We start from the raw sequence: 16,094 nt of genomic DNA on the forward strand, positions 1-16,094 counted from the left end.
AAACAATACTTGTTTATCATTTAACTTTTAATATTTTTTATTTTAATGTACAACCATTTCCAAACCGGAAACTTTCTAAATTTCATTTCATTTAAGATAATTTTAAACATGTTTCTCTATTGGGAAAATTTTAGAAGGTAACATTTTCTGTTTAATTTATGCCTATTTTCATATTTTGTATTCTAATTTTACCTGTATTTTGTTCAAGATTAAAAAAAAAGAGAGAGAGAGAATAAAATCCCTTTGTTAGATTCATAAACCTTAAAGCTACTATGCCTATGCTCCTCTAGCTTACATAAATCTTGATCTCCCTGATGCTTCTTTTCTTGTAGAAAGAACAATAAGGCTGTTTCTATACTCCACCCCACCCTTGTCTTCTAATCACAGAGGGGTCTACCAAGACTACATTGATCAACTGGTTATTCCAAGGACTTGTATGTTCATGTCCTTTGCAGGCTATCTAAAGTCACCCTCTTGCCAGTCCTTCAAACCCTCCAAATGGAAGAAATTCTTGTATCAAGATTGCATTTTCAGGTAGGAAAACCATGTTAGTAAGGCCAGCTCCATGAGCTCCCACAATAACATCACAAGAATCACAGTACTCTAGGATATATAAGAGGTTCTTAAGAAATGGCTGAAGTCTTTCATGGAGTATGTATATGGAGATTTAGAAGAATCAAGGATCTATAGTCATTTCTCTGTGACTTTTAAGGCCAGTGATTGCACTTGGAAAGCAACGGATCTCCCTTTTCTCTGTCAATGTCGATAAATTCGTATTGAAACTATCCCATTAGTATTGCTTGAAGCTTTGAAATCCAGAAAATGAGAGCTGGAAACACTGTGATTTTGAGAGCACTGAGGGATTTCTTGGTGACTCTTTAATCTTTATGAACTTCACTAACCATTCTGTCATCTTCCTCACCGCCGTCTTATCTTCCTTTCGAGCATACGGTCTGATACTCCACGGCTTGTCATATAGGCCTGTTTGAGATGAAGTAATGAAAACAATGGAGGATTTTCAATCAATCCTGACATCTCCATTATTCTTGGGAAAAAAATCTGATATTGGTGCAATGCAAACTGGCTTTATCTTTTCAGCTTAACAAATAATTGCCCGGCAAGGCTCAAATTGGGTCATTTGCTTGCACTGATGGCAAACAAAAAGATAAACTGAATGATTTGTGTAGGGAAGAGTGTATCATGAATAGGTATATATCCTCCTATAGAAAGAAACAAAAAAAATCTACTGATGCAGAAGCTCAAGGGCTTTTAACAAAGTTGGTCTAAACCTATTGACATCAAGCTTTACATTTTGTTGCTCCAAGTACACTGACTTCCATGCATTCCACCCCTTTTTACCAATTACAGAAGGGTCTCTGAAGACAGCATGATCAAGTGGGTATTGTTGGATCAAAGTGCTTTCTTGTTGCTGTATCTCATAATCTAAGTACCTTATGTTCATATCCTTTGCAGGCCATCCAAAGTCAGTTCTTGCCAGCCAGTTGAATCGCCCGATTGGGAGGATTTGGATCAATATTGCATTCTCAGGAAGGAAGACCATGTTAGTAAGACCAGCTCCATGAACACCCAACAATACGTCGCAAGAGTTCACGACTTGCGCAACTCTTGTGATGTTTGCATCTGGTTCTGCAACAAGCACTTTGTATCCCAATCTCTTAGCCATTCTGGCAATCTCACCTGAATTTGTAAACGCTCGAGTTCTTCTTCTTGAAATGATCAGAAGCCGGGGCTTTCTTTTATCAGCATCTCTCATTTTGATGGCAGTAGCTTTCTTTAAGGAATATGAGCTTCTTAAAAACTGCCTGAAGTGTTTCATGGTATGCGGAGATCTTGAAGAATCAATCCCCATTTCCTTGTGACTTTTAAGGCCTAAGATCAAGCTCGGAAAGCAATGGATTTCCTCTTCTTTGTCGATGTTGATTAACTTGTACCGCGATAGCCCTTCAAGTATTGACTGGAACTTGGTAGTCCAGGAAGGATAACTGTTGCTGATAAGAAATTTTACTTCTCCATTGAACTGTTGAGAAGTCAAAAACAATGGAATAATGACATCAGTGAAGGCATGAAAATGGTTTCCTGCATATCCTCCAATGGAGAAAAGAATGGCAGGAACATTGTGATGTTGAGAGCATTGGGGGATTTCTTTGTAAGCTGGTTTAATTGACCATTTTCGAACAATATTCATCGCTGTTTTGTCTGTTTTTCGAGCGTATGGTCTGATATTCCATGAAGTACTGTTTTTTGCCAAGATGCCTGTTTGAGATGAAGCAAAGAAAACTGTTGAAGACTTTGCATCAACCCTGATATCTCCATTGATCTCGCAAAAATCTGTTCTGGGTTCCGTAAAATTGCACACTGGCTCCATCATTTGTGCTGCATTTTCTGCATCAACATGAGAAGAAACTAAATTAGACTCAACTGTCAACTTACAATGCCTCAAAAACTAAAATAATTCAAGCTTACCCTGAACTATTTCCTGTGAGCTCTCAGCGCCATTGACCGACAACAGTTCATCACCTTCAATCTCTCTAGACCTGCTAGTGTCATTTGCTTCTACCATTTCTTGACCTTCAACCTCCTTAGACCTGCGGGTACTTTCATTCCCTGACAGCATTTTCCCATCTTCAATCCTCTGAGACCGGCTTGCAGTTTCATTCACTGATATCATTTTCTCACCTTCAACCTTCTGAGACCTGCTTGTTTCATTCCCTGATTGCATTCTGTCGCCTTCAATCCCTTCACGCGTGATTGCTTCATTTACTAATACCAATTTGTCATCTCCAATCTCTTGAGAACTGTTTGTTTCAATGACCAAATTCATGTTCTGACTGTTTGGATAATTGATCCACTGCCTTATGTGACCAACCATGTGCCGAGGACTGATTGTATCCATCGACAAACGTAAATTCACTGCAAAACCAACAGAAGTAGACAGAATTAGCACACCATAGTTGGCATTGAACCTACAAACCACATATTCAAGGCTAAAAGGACTTACTCATTGGAATATTGGGGCCTAAATAAGGCTTAAACACAGTGCATATGCTCAATGCCAGAAGAAAACAAGCAACCAATGCTCCATAACCCAACTTCTTCTGCTCATGTCTGCTAAAGCTTCTAGCAAGTATCGAATCATACATCATTTTCGCTCAAAAAACGAATCAAAAACTAACCGATCATGAAGCAGATTTTACGCATGCTTTTGTACACTTTGTTCATGTATTCAAAACTATCAGCAATATATGGACTGCAAAGCTATGAGACTCTATATATATTGCTTCCCATGAAAATGATCATGAACAAGGCCTCTTATAAACTGATGTTATGACTAAGTCTCTGAAATGTTGGGTTAGAAAAAGACATTGTTGTTGACTGTAGAGACAATGACCTCTGCCTCTCTCTCTCTATCTATGATTAGTTAGGTGAATTTTCTTCCATTAAAACTGAGAAAGATACGCCGGCCGGCCTGAGGATTCCAGCTTGAGATAGGTATAGCTTAACTATAAGCTTGACAGAAAAAACAGAAGCTTCTTCTCTTTTTTTTTTAATCCAAAGCAGGAATAAGAACCTATGATCACTGTCTCATATAGTTCTGAAAATAATCATTCTATAACCTTTGGTTGAAGATTAGTCTCTAACAACTAAAGTCATAAATCATTACTTGATATAATTATTACTATAACATGGAAGTTTCACCTACTCTCTAATCAACACTGAATTCTTTCAACAACTGGAGTGATAGGTTGACAGCCTAGTGTTGAACTCGGACGGTGACGGTACTGAGTTCAATTCCCACTAGGAAGGAGCAATACCAAAAAGAGTTTTATCGTATGAACTCGGACGGTGACGATATTGAGTTCAATTTCCAATGAAAAGAAGCAATACCAAAAAGAGTTCGATTCCCACTAGGAAGGAGCAACACCAAAAAGAGTTTGAGTTTGATCGTATGAACTCGGACAGTGACAGTACAGAGTTCGATGGTACTGAGTTCAATTCCCATTGGGAATGAGCAATACCAAAAAGTTCGATTCTCACTGGGAAGGAGCAATACCAAAAAGAGTTTGAGTTTGATCGTATGAACTCAGACGGTGACAGTACTGAGTTCGATTCCCATTGGGAAGGAGCAATACTAGTTCGATTCCCACTTGGAAGGAGCAATACCAAAAAGAGTTTAGAAGCGTTACCTAGAAAACACACAAGTCCAATCACTACCGACACATGGTCTAGTTGTAACCAATAAACCCAATTACCTAGAAAACTTGTTGGCTGATCAAAAAATATATTTGCGCTCCTTATCAATTGATCACAACTCCTATATCTAAGTAATGTAGGATATTCGTATCAGCATTGGTTAACAAGATCCTTTGGTTTTACTTACCGTTAACAACAGTTTAATGAGTTTCAAATGGAACATGATTGAACAGGGTTAGGTAACATGTCAAGTGTCAAAAAAAAAATCCAAATTTCTCTACCGCGAATGGAGTCAACTGAAGAGAGTAGATATATGTATATATGTATATCTATATATATATATATATAGATTGCTGGTATAATCAAGACATTTGGTGGGAATGGGATGCATAATGTTCTTAAAATATTTATTTTGCAGTACGTGTGTGCCTTGAACATACTTGTAAATTCTAGATTTTTTTTTGATATTTCTCTAGAATGGAATCAAGAGTTGTTACACAAAAATAATAGTTTTCAACCAAAAGTTTGCCTACATTGGCTTTCTCCCTACCACCCCCTCCACCGCTCCTGTTGAGGGGTTTGACATTCTTCACAAAATTGTTTTAATTAATTAATCTACTCAAACATGTTTTAATTAATTAATCTACTAATTATTACTGATTGCTAAATTTTGAGAATAATTGTGCCGAATTATGCTAAACCCAGAATCTGTGACTTAATCTTAATTAATAATTACTATCCTAATCACCACCTTAAGTCCACGTTAGGTAGCAAGAACGTGCACTAGGATTAGGGTTACCAAATTAACCATAATTTTTTTTAACCGTAATCGACACAATAAAAGTTTGTTCTTTAGACACCCATATATGAACCTAAACTCAGGCCATTAGATCCACACATACAGAAATTTTACACCTGACGACAGTATAAGTTGAGCCAAAACCCAACGCGTCACTACAAATAATACCTAAATAATTATATATGTATATACACACATACCTAAAAAAGGGTTAAAAAAACTAAAGGAATTATATTGTTGAATGGGGCCATAAAAGATTTGTAATATATAGTTAGTTGTTGATTAATTAAGCAGCAAATAGTGAAGGTCCATTTGGAATTATTAGGTATTACTTGTACCCTCATCACATACCTATAAGACAAAACCAATAGGGAAACTTCTTCATGTAATACTTCTTAGGGTCCCTCACTAACTAAACCTGCTCTCAAGTCAATTTTGGTGTTCATTATAATCATAATTTATAAGATTTTTGGGCAAGAGGATTTTTCAAATAGAAAATAATTTCTCTTGATTTGATTATTCTTCAATTATGCAATGCTAATTATGATTCAATATTCTAATTGTTTGTTGGATTGTAGTTTTTTAAAAATACATGAAATTCCTCTCAAAAAAAAAAATACATGAAATTGTAATGTCATGGAGAAAGACAGCCAAAACATCCCCTATCAGCCAATTTATATATAGTTAGGTGAGTGAAGACAAATAAAGACTGCCATGGATGATTACTTCATTGAGACTGACCCTTCTCATTGTCATTTCTAAACCAGAATAAGTCAATAAGTTACCCTTGGAATATAATTATCGATCCACTTCCTTGGTAATGAAAACAACTCGGTAGACGCGTGCTTTTCAAACAACCCAAACTTAGGCCTAGCTAGACACACACAAACAGATAAACTTGCCCGACAGGTTAATTGGGTTAAGGCCCAGCGCAAGCCACTTTAAAATAGCCACACGAGCTTAGAATCGGATACTCGACCTCGACAAGATTCTTTACACCCTAAGTCTGGAGAGATAACAAACAAGCTAGGCTATCACCAAATGATTATCGATCCGCTTCCCCCAAACCCTAAATAATTATTCATAAAGTGGTTTGAGTGCTAATTATCACAAAATTGAGCAAGTGATCTTCTTGCACAGGCTTATCACAATTCACAAGCATCATTCACCTGTGACTCCCATAACATGGTTGGTGGTGGGTTGATTTAGACCCACCAGAAACTAAACCACAGGATTAGTGATTAGTGGGCTGTTAATCATCATGATTCATGCTAAAAATAGGAGCAAAAGGCCCCATAATGTTGTCCTTTGTCTACGATATGTGTAAAATGTCTTCCACTGAGGACCACATCACAGATTCATCCAAGAAAATTTGAATAATAATACCCAGAAACTTAATAGCCACCAACCATGTAGACATCCAGAGTTCAAAACTTTACCAAACTTTGAAATGGCCTCAGCTAGAACTTGAAACAAGGTTTTATATCTCAAAACCTTCCCTCTCATAGTCTCATAGCAGAGAGTAGCAGTTGAACACTCAACGGTATCAAAAGAGGATTGATTATTCAGTCAAAGTTAAATCTTCTGTTGCATCTCAAAGTGGCAAAATGAACCAATAAATGAATGCAAATGATTTTCAAGCACAATCCATATATTCAATGGCTTCCTCAAGCTTTTAATGCTGCATACACTAACATCTTTCCCTGACATGGACAGATGCTTCTGAGAACTAGTTGTTGTAAAGCGTATCAGAAAACCTAAATATTACTCAATTCCTGTCAAAAGAAAGGAGAAGCATACATGGAAATAAATCCAAATCAAGTGGAATGCATTGAAAGGGATTGGATCACATTTGTTAGATCTTGCTTTGTTTGGAATAGCTGTGTATTATGACAATTGAACAAATGTCATGCATTTCAACGTCAGAAGGTACCCGCTAACTAAAATTTGTTAGAAATAATGATTAAAGAAAAACATCATCACTGTGTTGATTAGTGGCTTAGCAACAGCAAGTCAAGCTGATAAGATATTATAGGTGAAATCAAATCTTGCAATTGTTGTTTACAGAGTGCAAAAGCAGCAAAGACCATAAATTTCTGGAATCAAATTAAACCACTCAGCAAGTATGTACCTCTACTTGCTGCGTTTAACAGCACGTCGTCCTTGTCCTTTCTTGGGAGGTCCTTTACCACGCCGCTTTAACATTTCAAGTTTGGATACACGTTCTTGTTCTTCTCGAGCCATGACAAGAGGGTCATCTTTAGTAATGTCTTGCGGATACCATTCTGCAACTTTCTGGCCAATGAGCTTCTTGCGTAAAATCTTGTGAGGAGATCTCTGTCCTGTAGGGTTAAGTACATGCCCAAATATCCTTGCCCTAGCCTCCATCACTCCCGCTAGGACTGCTGTAGACAACAAGCTCTTCAGGCTACCCCCACTCATCCTCTCTACCGATTAAGGTAGAAGGTTCTGCTACTTTAACCCAGCCTTCACCACTAAAGTATCATAGATGAGGAGATTTGTCAAAGTTAGAAGCTTTTACAAGCTAAATTTTGAATGCAGTCTCAATCCAAACATAAAACCAAGAAATTTCTGGTGTTAATTCAGTAAATATGTATTGGCACTAAATCACTTCACATGGGGATCAGAACACAGTACACTGTAAAAGTATACAAATTTACATAGTTCGAGGAACAAAAAGTTATATTTGTTGTTTTATCATTTCCAATTTAGAGCGGTAGATTCAATTCTTTTGATCTGCGAAGAATATCAACCCGAAACATACTTTCAGAAAACCCGAAATGCTTCATATGTCCATTTCTTTAATCCCGGAAAGATCGAAGAACAAACCCCAACTTGAATAGATGTTACAATGCAACAAAACCAACAATATCATCACAAACAAAATAAATCAAAACTAAATCTTTCAAACTAAAAAAAATAATAAAAAAGAAACATTAGGGAGAAAACGAATACCTCTGTTCAACTTCGTTTTAACCGAACGGTCCGCCATAGGATAGAGACGAAGATTGCAGAGAGTTGAGGAAGGCGCCTTGGCGAACAGGGGATTTCGTTAGATTTTTTCATTGAAGCCCTAGTTTATGATGGGCCTCAAGTTAAAGATATTAATGGGCCTCTTGGGTTATAAGGATTTGTAGGGCCGGCAAACAATATTTTTGGCCCAAAAAGCTATGGCCCTGGGCCTGAAAATAAACCACCTTATAAACATCCAAATCATCTAATCTTCCCCAAAACAATAGTATCTGCAGACATCTTCAACCTATAAATGATGAACAAAACAAGGTTGAGAATTCAACAAGATAATTCTCAACCAATCTTCTGCAGAAATTACCAGATATATATATATATATATATATATATATATATATAAGCTTTCTATTGTTGCTGTAAGTGTCTCCACACAAAAAGAGGGTTTTTTTTTCTTCATGTCTTCGCATACATAAACACAAGGTAGATTTCCACCAGAATTTATGCTGCAACAAAATTATTATCTGAAACAATCGCGACACTGATCTCCAGCACAAATACCGTAAAAGTGCCTCCAAAATTTTAGCCTTCCAAGGGCTACCGGGCTAGTGTACAAACTCTCTTAAAGCGTCAACAAGGATCACCCCTCTCCCCCCTCAACCCATTTTTCACAATTACTTAGAGCCACAATACATGAATAATGATCTTGTTCATATACAACACCACTTGTTTGTTCCTCGTAAATCGTAATAAAGAAAACGAGAATAGCTAACAGTCTTGCACAACCGAAAAGCATCAAAGAGCGTCTGCCTACCTCGGAAATGCATTCCCAGCAACTATATAAGTATAACCCTTGTACAAATTCCGAATCAGGAAATGAATACTTCTTGTATTGCTCTTATTCCGGACGCTGGAATTCAAGATCTAATTTCCTTTTCAGATGAAATCTGTCAGCACTGCAGAAGCAGAAGACGGAGAAAAATTTAGCAATTTCGACCATACAAGAAAAGAATCAACCTTGTCTATTATTGAAGTAGGAAATAAGCCAATGCGGAAGGCAAGACACATTCCACCATGTTAAAAAAAATCCCTCTTCCCACCACCACATTAGAACCATTTCTTTCAAAATTAATGAATCAGAACTAAATGTCTATGTTAATGCTAATGGCATACCGTATCAATACTTTGCCCAGAGTAGCCCAGAGTTTAAGTATTAGATTAAATTAAAGTTTAAGAACCACACAAAATTATAATGCACTTTAGCTTACAAAGATAGTTAGGCAATTCGTAAGACGATACTATGAAATAAATAAATAAAAACAAAATAAGGAGTTCATGCAACTTCAGGGGAAAAAAAAAAAACACGAATGAAATTCTCAAAGATGCATAAAAGTCCATTTTTTTCGCCTAATTAATCCGATGAGAACTTTTGAAGATAGTACAAAATATATAGTAAAACTTCAACAAATATGTCAGACTTCAATGTAATAGGGCTATTCAGGTTTGGCAGTGAGTCCCTCGCTCATAATTAACACTCAACAATTAATAAGGTGAGATTAGAAAACAAATACAATTCCTGGCATACTTGTCTTATGCCTTGTCACCAATAACTGATATACCAATCTAATGATACCCATACCCATGTTTACAAATGGTCCCCGCGTACCAAATATGCCAAAAGTTCATAAGGCACGCATAGGGCTTGGTTAGCTTCTTCACAGGCATATCCTATGTTTTAATTCCATGATCCTAGCACAGTGCCACATGACTGGCATTTATATAATTGAAACCATCCCCTGGATTCAGGATCAAATAACTGGTAAAATATATAATCTAAATTGCAATCGTAACAATTAAAGAAGCAGTCAAGCTTGCCTACTTTAAGAAAATGAAAGATGGTGGTGCCCACACCAAAACTTACCTAAGATCAAATATAGTTATCCACATTTGATGTCAACCGCTTATCATAGAAATAGAGCACAACAAACAGCAATAAAGTTAAAACGTCTCTTACGAGAATGTCCGCTGAAAAGGTTAGCATATATTGGATAGAAGCAATGAAGCATGCATGAATTAGCTAAGGAAATAATTGCAACCATAAAAGTTTCCGCAATTGGTTACCACTCCATTCTACCATTCAAAAATAGATGAGTTGAACCCAAAGTTTTAAGAAAACAAGATTGCTATTGAAATGCTGCCAGTCCAGGTTTGGCAATAACAAGTTATTAGGCTTTCACTACATGCGGTCACTGCTGGCCAAAACCTGAAATCATATTCTTACTTAATAATGAAGAGTGGAACGTTCTCAACTAACACTCAACTTGACCTAAGTGATTGAGCAATTTCAGATTAGAAAACAATAGAGCACAGCCTAAGGAACTCTGTATAAACATAAAATTAAGACTGAACAGAAATCCCCCACTCAGATTTTCCAATTGCACATTCCCAAAGATAAATAATGTGTGGAAGATGAGTTTAGTTTTAGATCACAACTTTACACTCCAAGCAGCAAATGGCCCATGTAATCATTATTCATTTGAGTATTTGACCAATAGGAATGGCTAAAGCATAAGTGCAATACACATAGCATATCACAAGACATTTAGCCCCAAAAATTCATTGGACTCCAAAACCACCAAGACAAGGTTGATGAATCCAGATGGCTTAAACCACTTAAATGTGAAACACCAAAGAATCTTCTAGCCAAAACCACAAAAACAGATTGTAGTTGACACCACTCTAGTACAATCCACATCAACGAAAAAGTACTAGGAGACCGTGTATAGGTATCCACATAACAAATCCAACATTACATACAACTGAAAACTCCCTCATAAAGTAGTTGTATTACTACCTGTGCCATAATAAGCCCCACTTAATTGGTGCATTAGCACTAGTTTTTACCTTTCCATTATGATTACCATCAAAACATACTCAATTGAAATAAACAACTCCTGTGCACAAAGCTCATGCGATGGTCTTGGGGTCAGCGAATGGCATAGGGACACAAGCGGACAAAACAGCTAAAATAAACAAATCTTTGCACCTTATATCACTATAGAAATATGCTCATGATGATAGCTGGTGGAAATTCGTCAATCATTTGCATCAAGCAAGAAAACCAAATCATGTCATCTGAAACTTCACCGTTGAAAGTTTCATGAATGAAAGATTCAACTTGATGAGGGTAAAAATTTAATAAGGTTCACTCTCGTGCTCAGATGCTCACAAACCAAATCCTCCCATTTGACTCTTAGACATACCTTTGACTTGTACAAACTTAAATTCCAGCGTAAGGAAGATACATTTCCAACCAGTCAAGTCGTGTTATTCTATAATTTTAACCTGATTCAAATGTAATGATGATTGATGACAAAAAAATGACTTCATTTTCAACAACTATTTTTATATAGATGAGTCAACTATATGCATGTTTGACAAACTTACAAAAGGTTTAAAACCATTACAAAGCAATTGTGCCAACTTTTACCTGTTAATTGTAGGTCTATTTGGAGGTTTTGCACCAAAGACGGAAAAATCAACTGATGATGGCACCTGATCATTCCTGCCTATATGTCCACCGGCTACCTGTCTGACTTCACCAGCATCCTCATCAATCCTACCACCTTGGTTTGCATCCCCATCAAACCCATCACGTTCTGGCATCACTCTCCTTGTCTTTCTTGGAGGAGATAAAACAGTAGGAGCCACCTGAGGATTAAAATCCGAAGCCCTAGAATTGACAGATTCCCGCTTAGGGGCAGGTCTTGGGAGCTTAGCTGGATCTGTAGGAAGAGGTGCTGATGAAAAGTACCTAAACAAGGGAACCAAGATGAGAGTAGGAAAACAACAAATAACTGTAGATTTTCAAATATTTAGGTTTTCTGGACCTGTGTTCTAATGCTTGCTGTGCCGAAATTCTAGCCTTGGGGTCATAGGTAAACATCTTTGATAACAGATCTAAAGCATCATCAGCAGCCATTGGGAACAATGAACGTAAAGGAGGTGCAGGAACATATTGGTATTCCACATAATCAGGAAGAAATACCAAATCAGGCCATTGAGAAGATGTTGGAGTCCCAAAAGCTGCAAAAATCTTTCCTAATTGATCAATGTCACTTGAACCCTGTTAGACATCAAAATATGGACGTATCAGAGAGATCACGTCATACAATGAGAAATAGTTGAAAGCAAATCCAATTCAGTACTCAGTAGTCAATTCTAGCTCCAGGGGCAATCGCGATTGATATTAGGTTTATTCCTAGACCACAAAATTAAAGTGAAAAAACTTTCAAAAAAGAAACCAGGTTATATAAGCAAACAAAGGGACGGAGACATTGAAAACTGAATCAAGAGACAAACGAGAAAGGCCATAACAAGCATGACAGTGTAAACTGCGAAAAAAACAGAGGTCCAATGTATGTCAAAAGACTCAAAACGCACATCAGATCAGACTGAAGAAGGTGCCAAGTAGGTTAACCTCCCATCAAACAAGCCTTCCCAGTTCCATAAGCACTTGTTCAGCATCAAAATCCTACTCTCCAACTTTCTCGGAATGTATCAGATTCTGCATAATCCGACCCAAACCTCCTTCTTTATTGTTTTGTGACAGAATACACATAAAATTGTTCTTCAACTAATTGTTTATGACAGAGTATGCTCGCAATTGAACTTTTAACAGATAACATCAAATATTCTAGTTGAACTACACCAAAGAGGTCAGGCAGTCCACAGCAAAGCAGACAGTTGTCCAATTGTAAATCAAGAAATAGGACAAGTTTTTGTGATCAAGAATACAAAGCTTGAGTAGAAATTTTAAATTAGCTAGAAACTTATTAATGCATACATGACAAAAAGTATAAAAAGTGGATAATCAAAAATCACTAGCGGGCCTAAACCCTATAATTTCTTATTTCCATTCAAATCCATATAAACAGTAACACATATAAGTAAAGGGGAAAAAAGTTTTTGAATATGTAGTTCTTAAAAAATTCATATGCAAATCCATATCATTAGTGAAATCATCAAAAACATAAGCAAGAAATTTTGAGCAGAACATAGTAAGGGTTGACAATCTAAAAGACCTGTAGAAATGGTCGTCGGAGGAGAAGTTCAGCAAATATACAGGCTGCAGCCCAGACATCAACTCCAGCACCGTACTGCTTGGTGCCAAACAACAGCTCTGGTGCTCTATACCATCGAGCAAAGACCTAAGCATGAGCATAATGGGCTTTTAAGCTCTGAAGTAGATATTCTAAAACCATGAAGATAAAGCATGAAAAATCAGGAAAGGGATGAAACAAGTATGAAACACTATAGACTCCCAATACAAGAGTCCAAATAGATGCTCATATACTTATCAAGAACAGAATTACCTAACCTATGAAGCTAATGCATGGTAAGTGCTGTACAAAAATATTACAACAGCCACAAACCAATCAAGAGAAGCAAAACAAGAAAACGGAAGATATGCCTGGAAAACAGTTTGATAACCTTCTCATCCAACTGCAATATACCTGATGACTTTGCTTGTTCATTGCCATATATGATGAAACTACGATAATAACAGGAATAGAAAAGCACCAATAAAGAGTACAAGAGCAAGCGTGTTGACAACAGCAACAACAATTATTGTCAACTTGCAGTTGCTAGCACGTGAGAAATGTAATAGCTAAGCATGTACATCCCATAATATCCATCCAACAACATCCAGCACACAACATCCTTTATTCTGATAAAATAATTTGATGACTAATTCCCCAGCTGCCACAAAAATTCCAGCAAGCCGTCATACATAAATTCACTCTATTAGGCTAACCACCATAAATCTATTCAAACCACCCCAACAATTCCTATGAATAAATCACTAACTTTAAAATATGCTAAGACCCTTCTATTCCTAAGAATAAAAATTCTACCCTAAAATCCTTGAGTTCTCAAACCCCACCCAGTCTGTCAGCGCATTACTTGAATTTATGCTATCAAATAAGGCAAATGAGATTATCCACCATCTTTACATGCTACTTTACACAAAGCATACCAAAGAGTAGCCTCTTAGTTATGATCAATCTCTCACATGTCATAACCCAGACAAGAGCTAATAAACACCAAGCAAGAATCATAACTCTACTAAGATCTATAGCTCGTCCACAGAATGCCCTGAGTAAATAATTGTTACTAAATCCGGACAAATATGGATTCTATATCAACTACTTAGCAAAAGTCTGCAAAGAAGCTTATTTCTGATAGCATTCAATAAAATTGGCATACCAAAATCATTCCATACCAAACACTAGCAATTTCAGACATGACAGAAACACGTAATCATGCAAGAAGTATACCTGATGAGTAAACTTGCGATCTGGGCTACCAAAAATACGTGCTAAGCCAAAATCTGCGAGCTTGAGCTGTCCATTGGATCCTATCAACAAGTTGTTTGGTTTCATATCCCTGTAAGCACAGGTGTCACAACATCAATGACGAGACGTCGACAAGTAAAAAACCTTTTAAAGTAGCTTCTCAACACGGCTGCAATACCTATGTAAAACCCATTTCTTGTGGCAATAAGCAAGCCCCTTCAGTGTCATCTGAAGGTATGATTTTATGTCAGCAGGTGAAAGAAATATATTCCGGTCACGAATAACAGCTTCAAGATCAGTCTCCATGAACTCAAACACAAGATGCAAGTTCCCTTTGTGAGGGAAGGCATCAATCAATTCAATGATATTTGGATCTTTAATCTCTTTAAGCACTTTAATCTCTCTAAGGGCTGTAAAATTCACCCCTTCCTTTTGCTTCCCAAGACGAATTTTCTTAATGGCGACCGTCTGTCCAGTCTGTGCAGACCAAAAAGCGATATCTTAGAGGGGGAAGAAAAAGTCAGAGCAAATAATTCTCTTCCCCATTGCAAGTTCAAAGAGAAAATGGATACCTATCTCCAAATTCAGTCAACAATGCAGGAGACCAAAATTTTAAAAATTCATAATTTAGGCTACGACTGGAGGAAGCGTACATAATTACATATACAAATTCAACCAGGCTCATTTACAAGTCACGAAAGTTTCCGGCAACAAAAATAAGGGCATTGCTTAAGATTAAAAAAACCGAAGTTTTACCTTTCCTTGATTTTGCACTCTTCATCTTCCTCAGATTGACGGGTGATTGGAACCATAAATACAATATGCTACCTTGGGCTCTCAATTATAATCTGTGCATTGTTTAGTCCAGTTTTAAAGGACAAATTTGACATAAAAATTTAGAATAAATGAAGCTTAACTATTCCTTTTAACTGTGTTTCATTCTGGTACCTAATTCAATAACAATGGATTAAACAAGATAGGAGGGGAGAAAATCACCCCATATATTTTTCTTCATTATTCTCCCAACTTCTTCTTTCCTCCAAAATTTCTCGGCAACCGAACACAAAGACACTTCAAATACTAAGAATATCATTACCCATCTCTAAAATCAAATAAGACATACATATATTCACAAATAAAATATATAAAAGAGAATCAATCAGCATAAAATTAAGGATACCTGAGTATCAATGGCTTTGTAGACAACTCCATAAGTACCTTCCCCGAGTACTTCACGCTTGAGGTATCTATCAGCGACTTTCTTCGCCGGATCGTGCTCCGGCATTGTTCTTGCTGTTTATTAATACGATTTGACAATCAAAAATTTGATTTATACGTCTATCGAGAATTTTCTCATGGAATGATGTTTTTCTCGAGAAAATCCGGTTCTCATCGAGAAAGAAAAAGCGACTATGAAAGGAGAAGGAGTGCGCGAATAAAGCAGGCCTACTGTACTGTCAATTTGACAAAAGATGAGGGGTATTTGGGTCATAGACGTAAAAGCTCCAACGGGCTTGAGAATTGCAAATAAAACAAAAATAAAATAAATCTGTTTTTTTCTTTTTCTATCATCAAAATAAGTTGGTCCAATGGGCTTCAACTCTTTTACGGGCTCGATGGGCCGAGCTAGTAAAGATGAAGACAACTCACCCCCTTATTATGTGATCCTGTTGGATCTCCTCAATTGATATCTGTGAGACATCTTCATCGGTTTGATGCGCCACGTGTCAATGTGA

General features: G+C 36.9%; 3 protein-coding genes across 4 annotated transcripts; all 3 read right to left on the minus strand.

Moving 5' to 3' along the window:
• Positions 1–741: 741 nt before the first annotated feature.
• On the minus strand, positions 742–3,536 carry LOC119981408 (beta-1,2-xylosyltransferase XYXT1-like). The gene is made up of 3 exons (XM_038824502.1): positions 3,020–3,536; positions 2,485–2,931; positions 742–2,403 (listed from the first exon to the last, which is right to left on the minus strand). Exons 1-3 carry the CDS (start codon positions 3,162–3,164, stop codon positions 1,244–1,246), a joined length of 1,752 nt encoding a protein of 583 aa, XP_038680430.1. The 5' UTR covers positions 3,165–3,536; the 3' UTR covers positions 742–1,243.
• A 3,033-nt stretch (positions 3,537–6,569) lies between these two features.
• LOC119981205 (28S ribosomal protein S33, mitochondrial-like) lies at positions 6,570–8,208 on the minus strand. Of its 2 annotated transcripts, XM_038824264.1 has the most exons (3): positions 7,988–8,208; positions 7,143–7,506; positions 6,570–6,786 (listed from the first exon to the last, which is right to left on the minus strand). In XM_038824264.1, exon 2 carries the CDS (start codon positions 7,451–7,453, stop codon positions 7,145–7,147), a length of 309 nt encoding a protein of 102 aa, XP_038680192.1. In that variant the 5' UTR covers positions 7,454–7,506; positions 7,988–8,208; the 3' UTR covers positions 6,570–6,786; positions 7,143–7,144. The 2 variants fall into 2 exon arrangements, with proteins under 2 accessions (XP_038680192.1, XP_038680191.1); XM_038824263.1 differs by lacking the exon at positions 6,570–6,786 and having other exon boundaries at positions 6,975–7,506; positions 7,988–8,190.
• A 205-nt stretch (positions 8,209–8,413) lies between these two features.
• Positions 8,414–15,775, minus strand: LOC119981204 (cyclin-dependent kinase D-3). The gene is made up of 7 exons (XM_038824262.1): positions 15,539–15,775; positions 14,537–14,835; positions 14,341–14,449; positions 13,084–13,209; positions 11,890–12,125; positions 11,490–11,813; positions 8,414–8,955 (listed from the first exon to the last, which is right to left on the minus strand). The coding sequence occupies exons 1-7, from the start codon at positions 15,641–15,643 to the stop codon at positions 8,898–8,900; spliced, it is 1,257 nt and encodes a 418-aa protein (XP_038680190.1). The 5' UTR covers positions 15,644–15,775; the 3' UTR covers positions 8,414–8,897.
• Positions 15,776–16,094: the final 319 nt, after the last annotated feature.

The sequence above is a fragment of the Tripterygium wilfordii genome, chromosome 16 (assembly GCF_013401445.1).
Source record: "Tripterygium wilfordii isolate XIE 37 chromosome 16, ASM1340144v1, whole genome shotgun sequence".
NCBI classification, from domain to species: Eukaryota; Viridiplantae; Streptophyta; class Magnoliopsida; order Celastrales; family Celastraceae; genus Tripterygium; species Tripterygium wilfordii.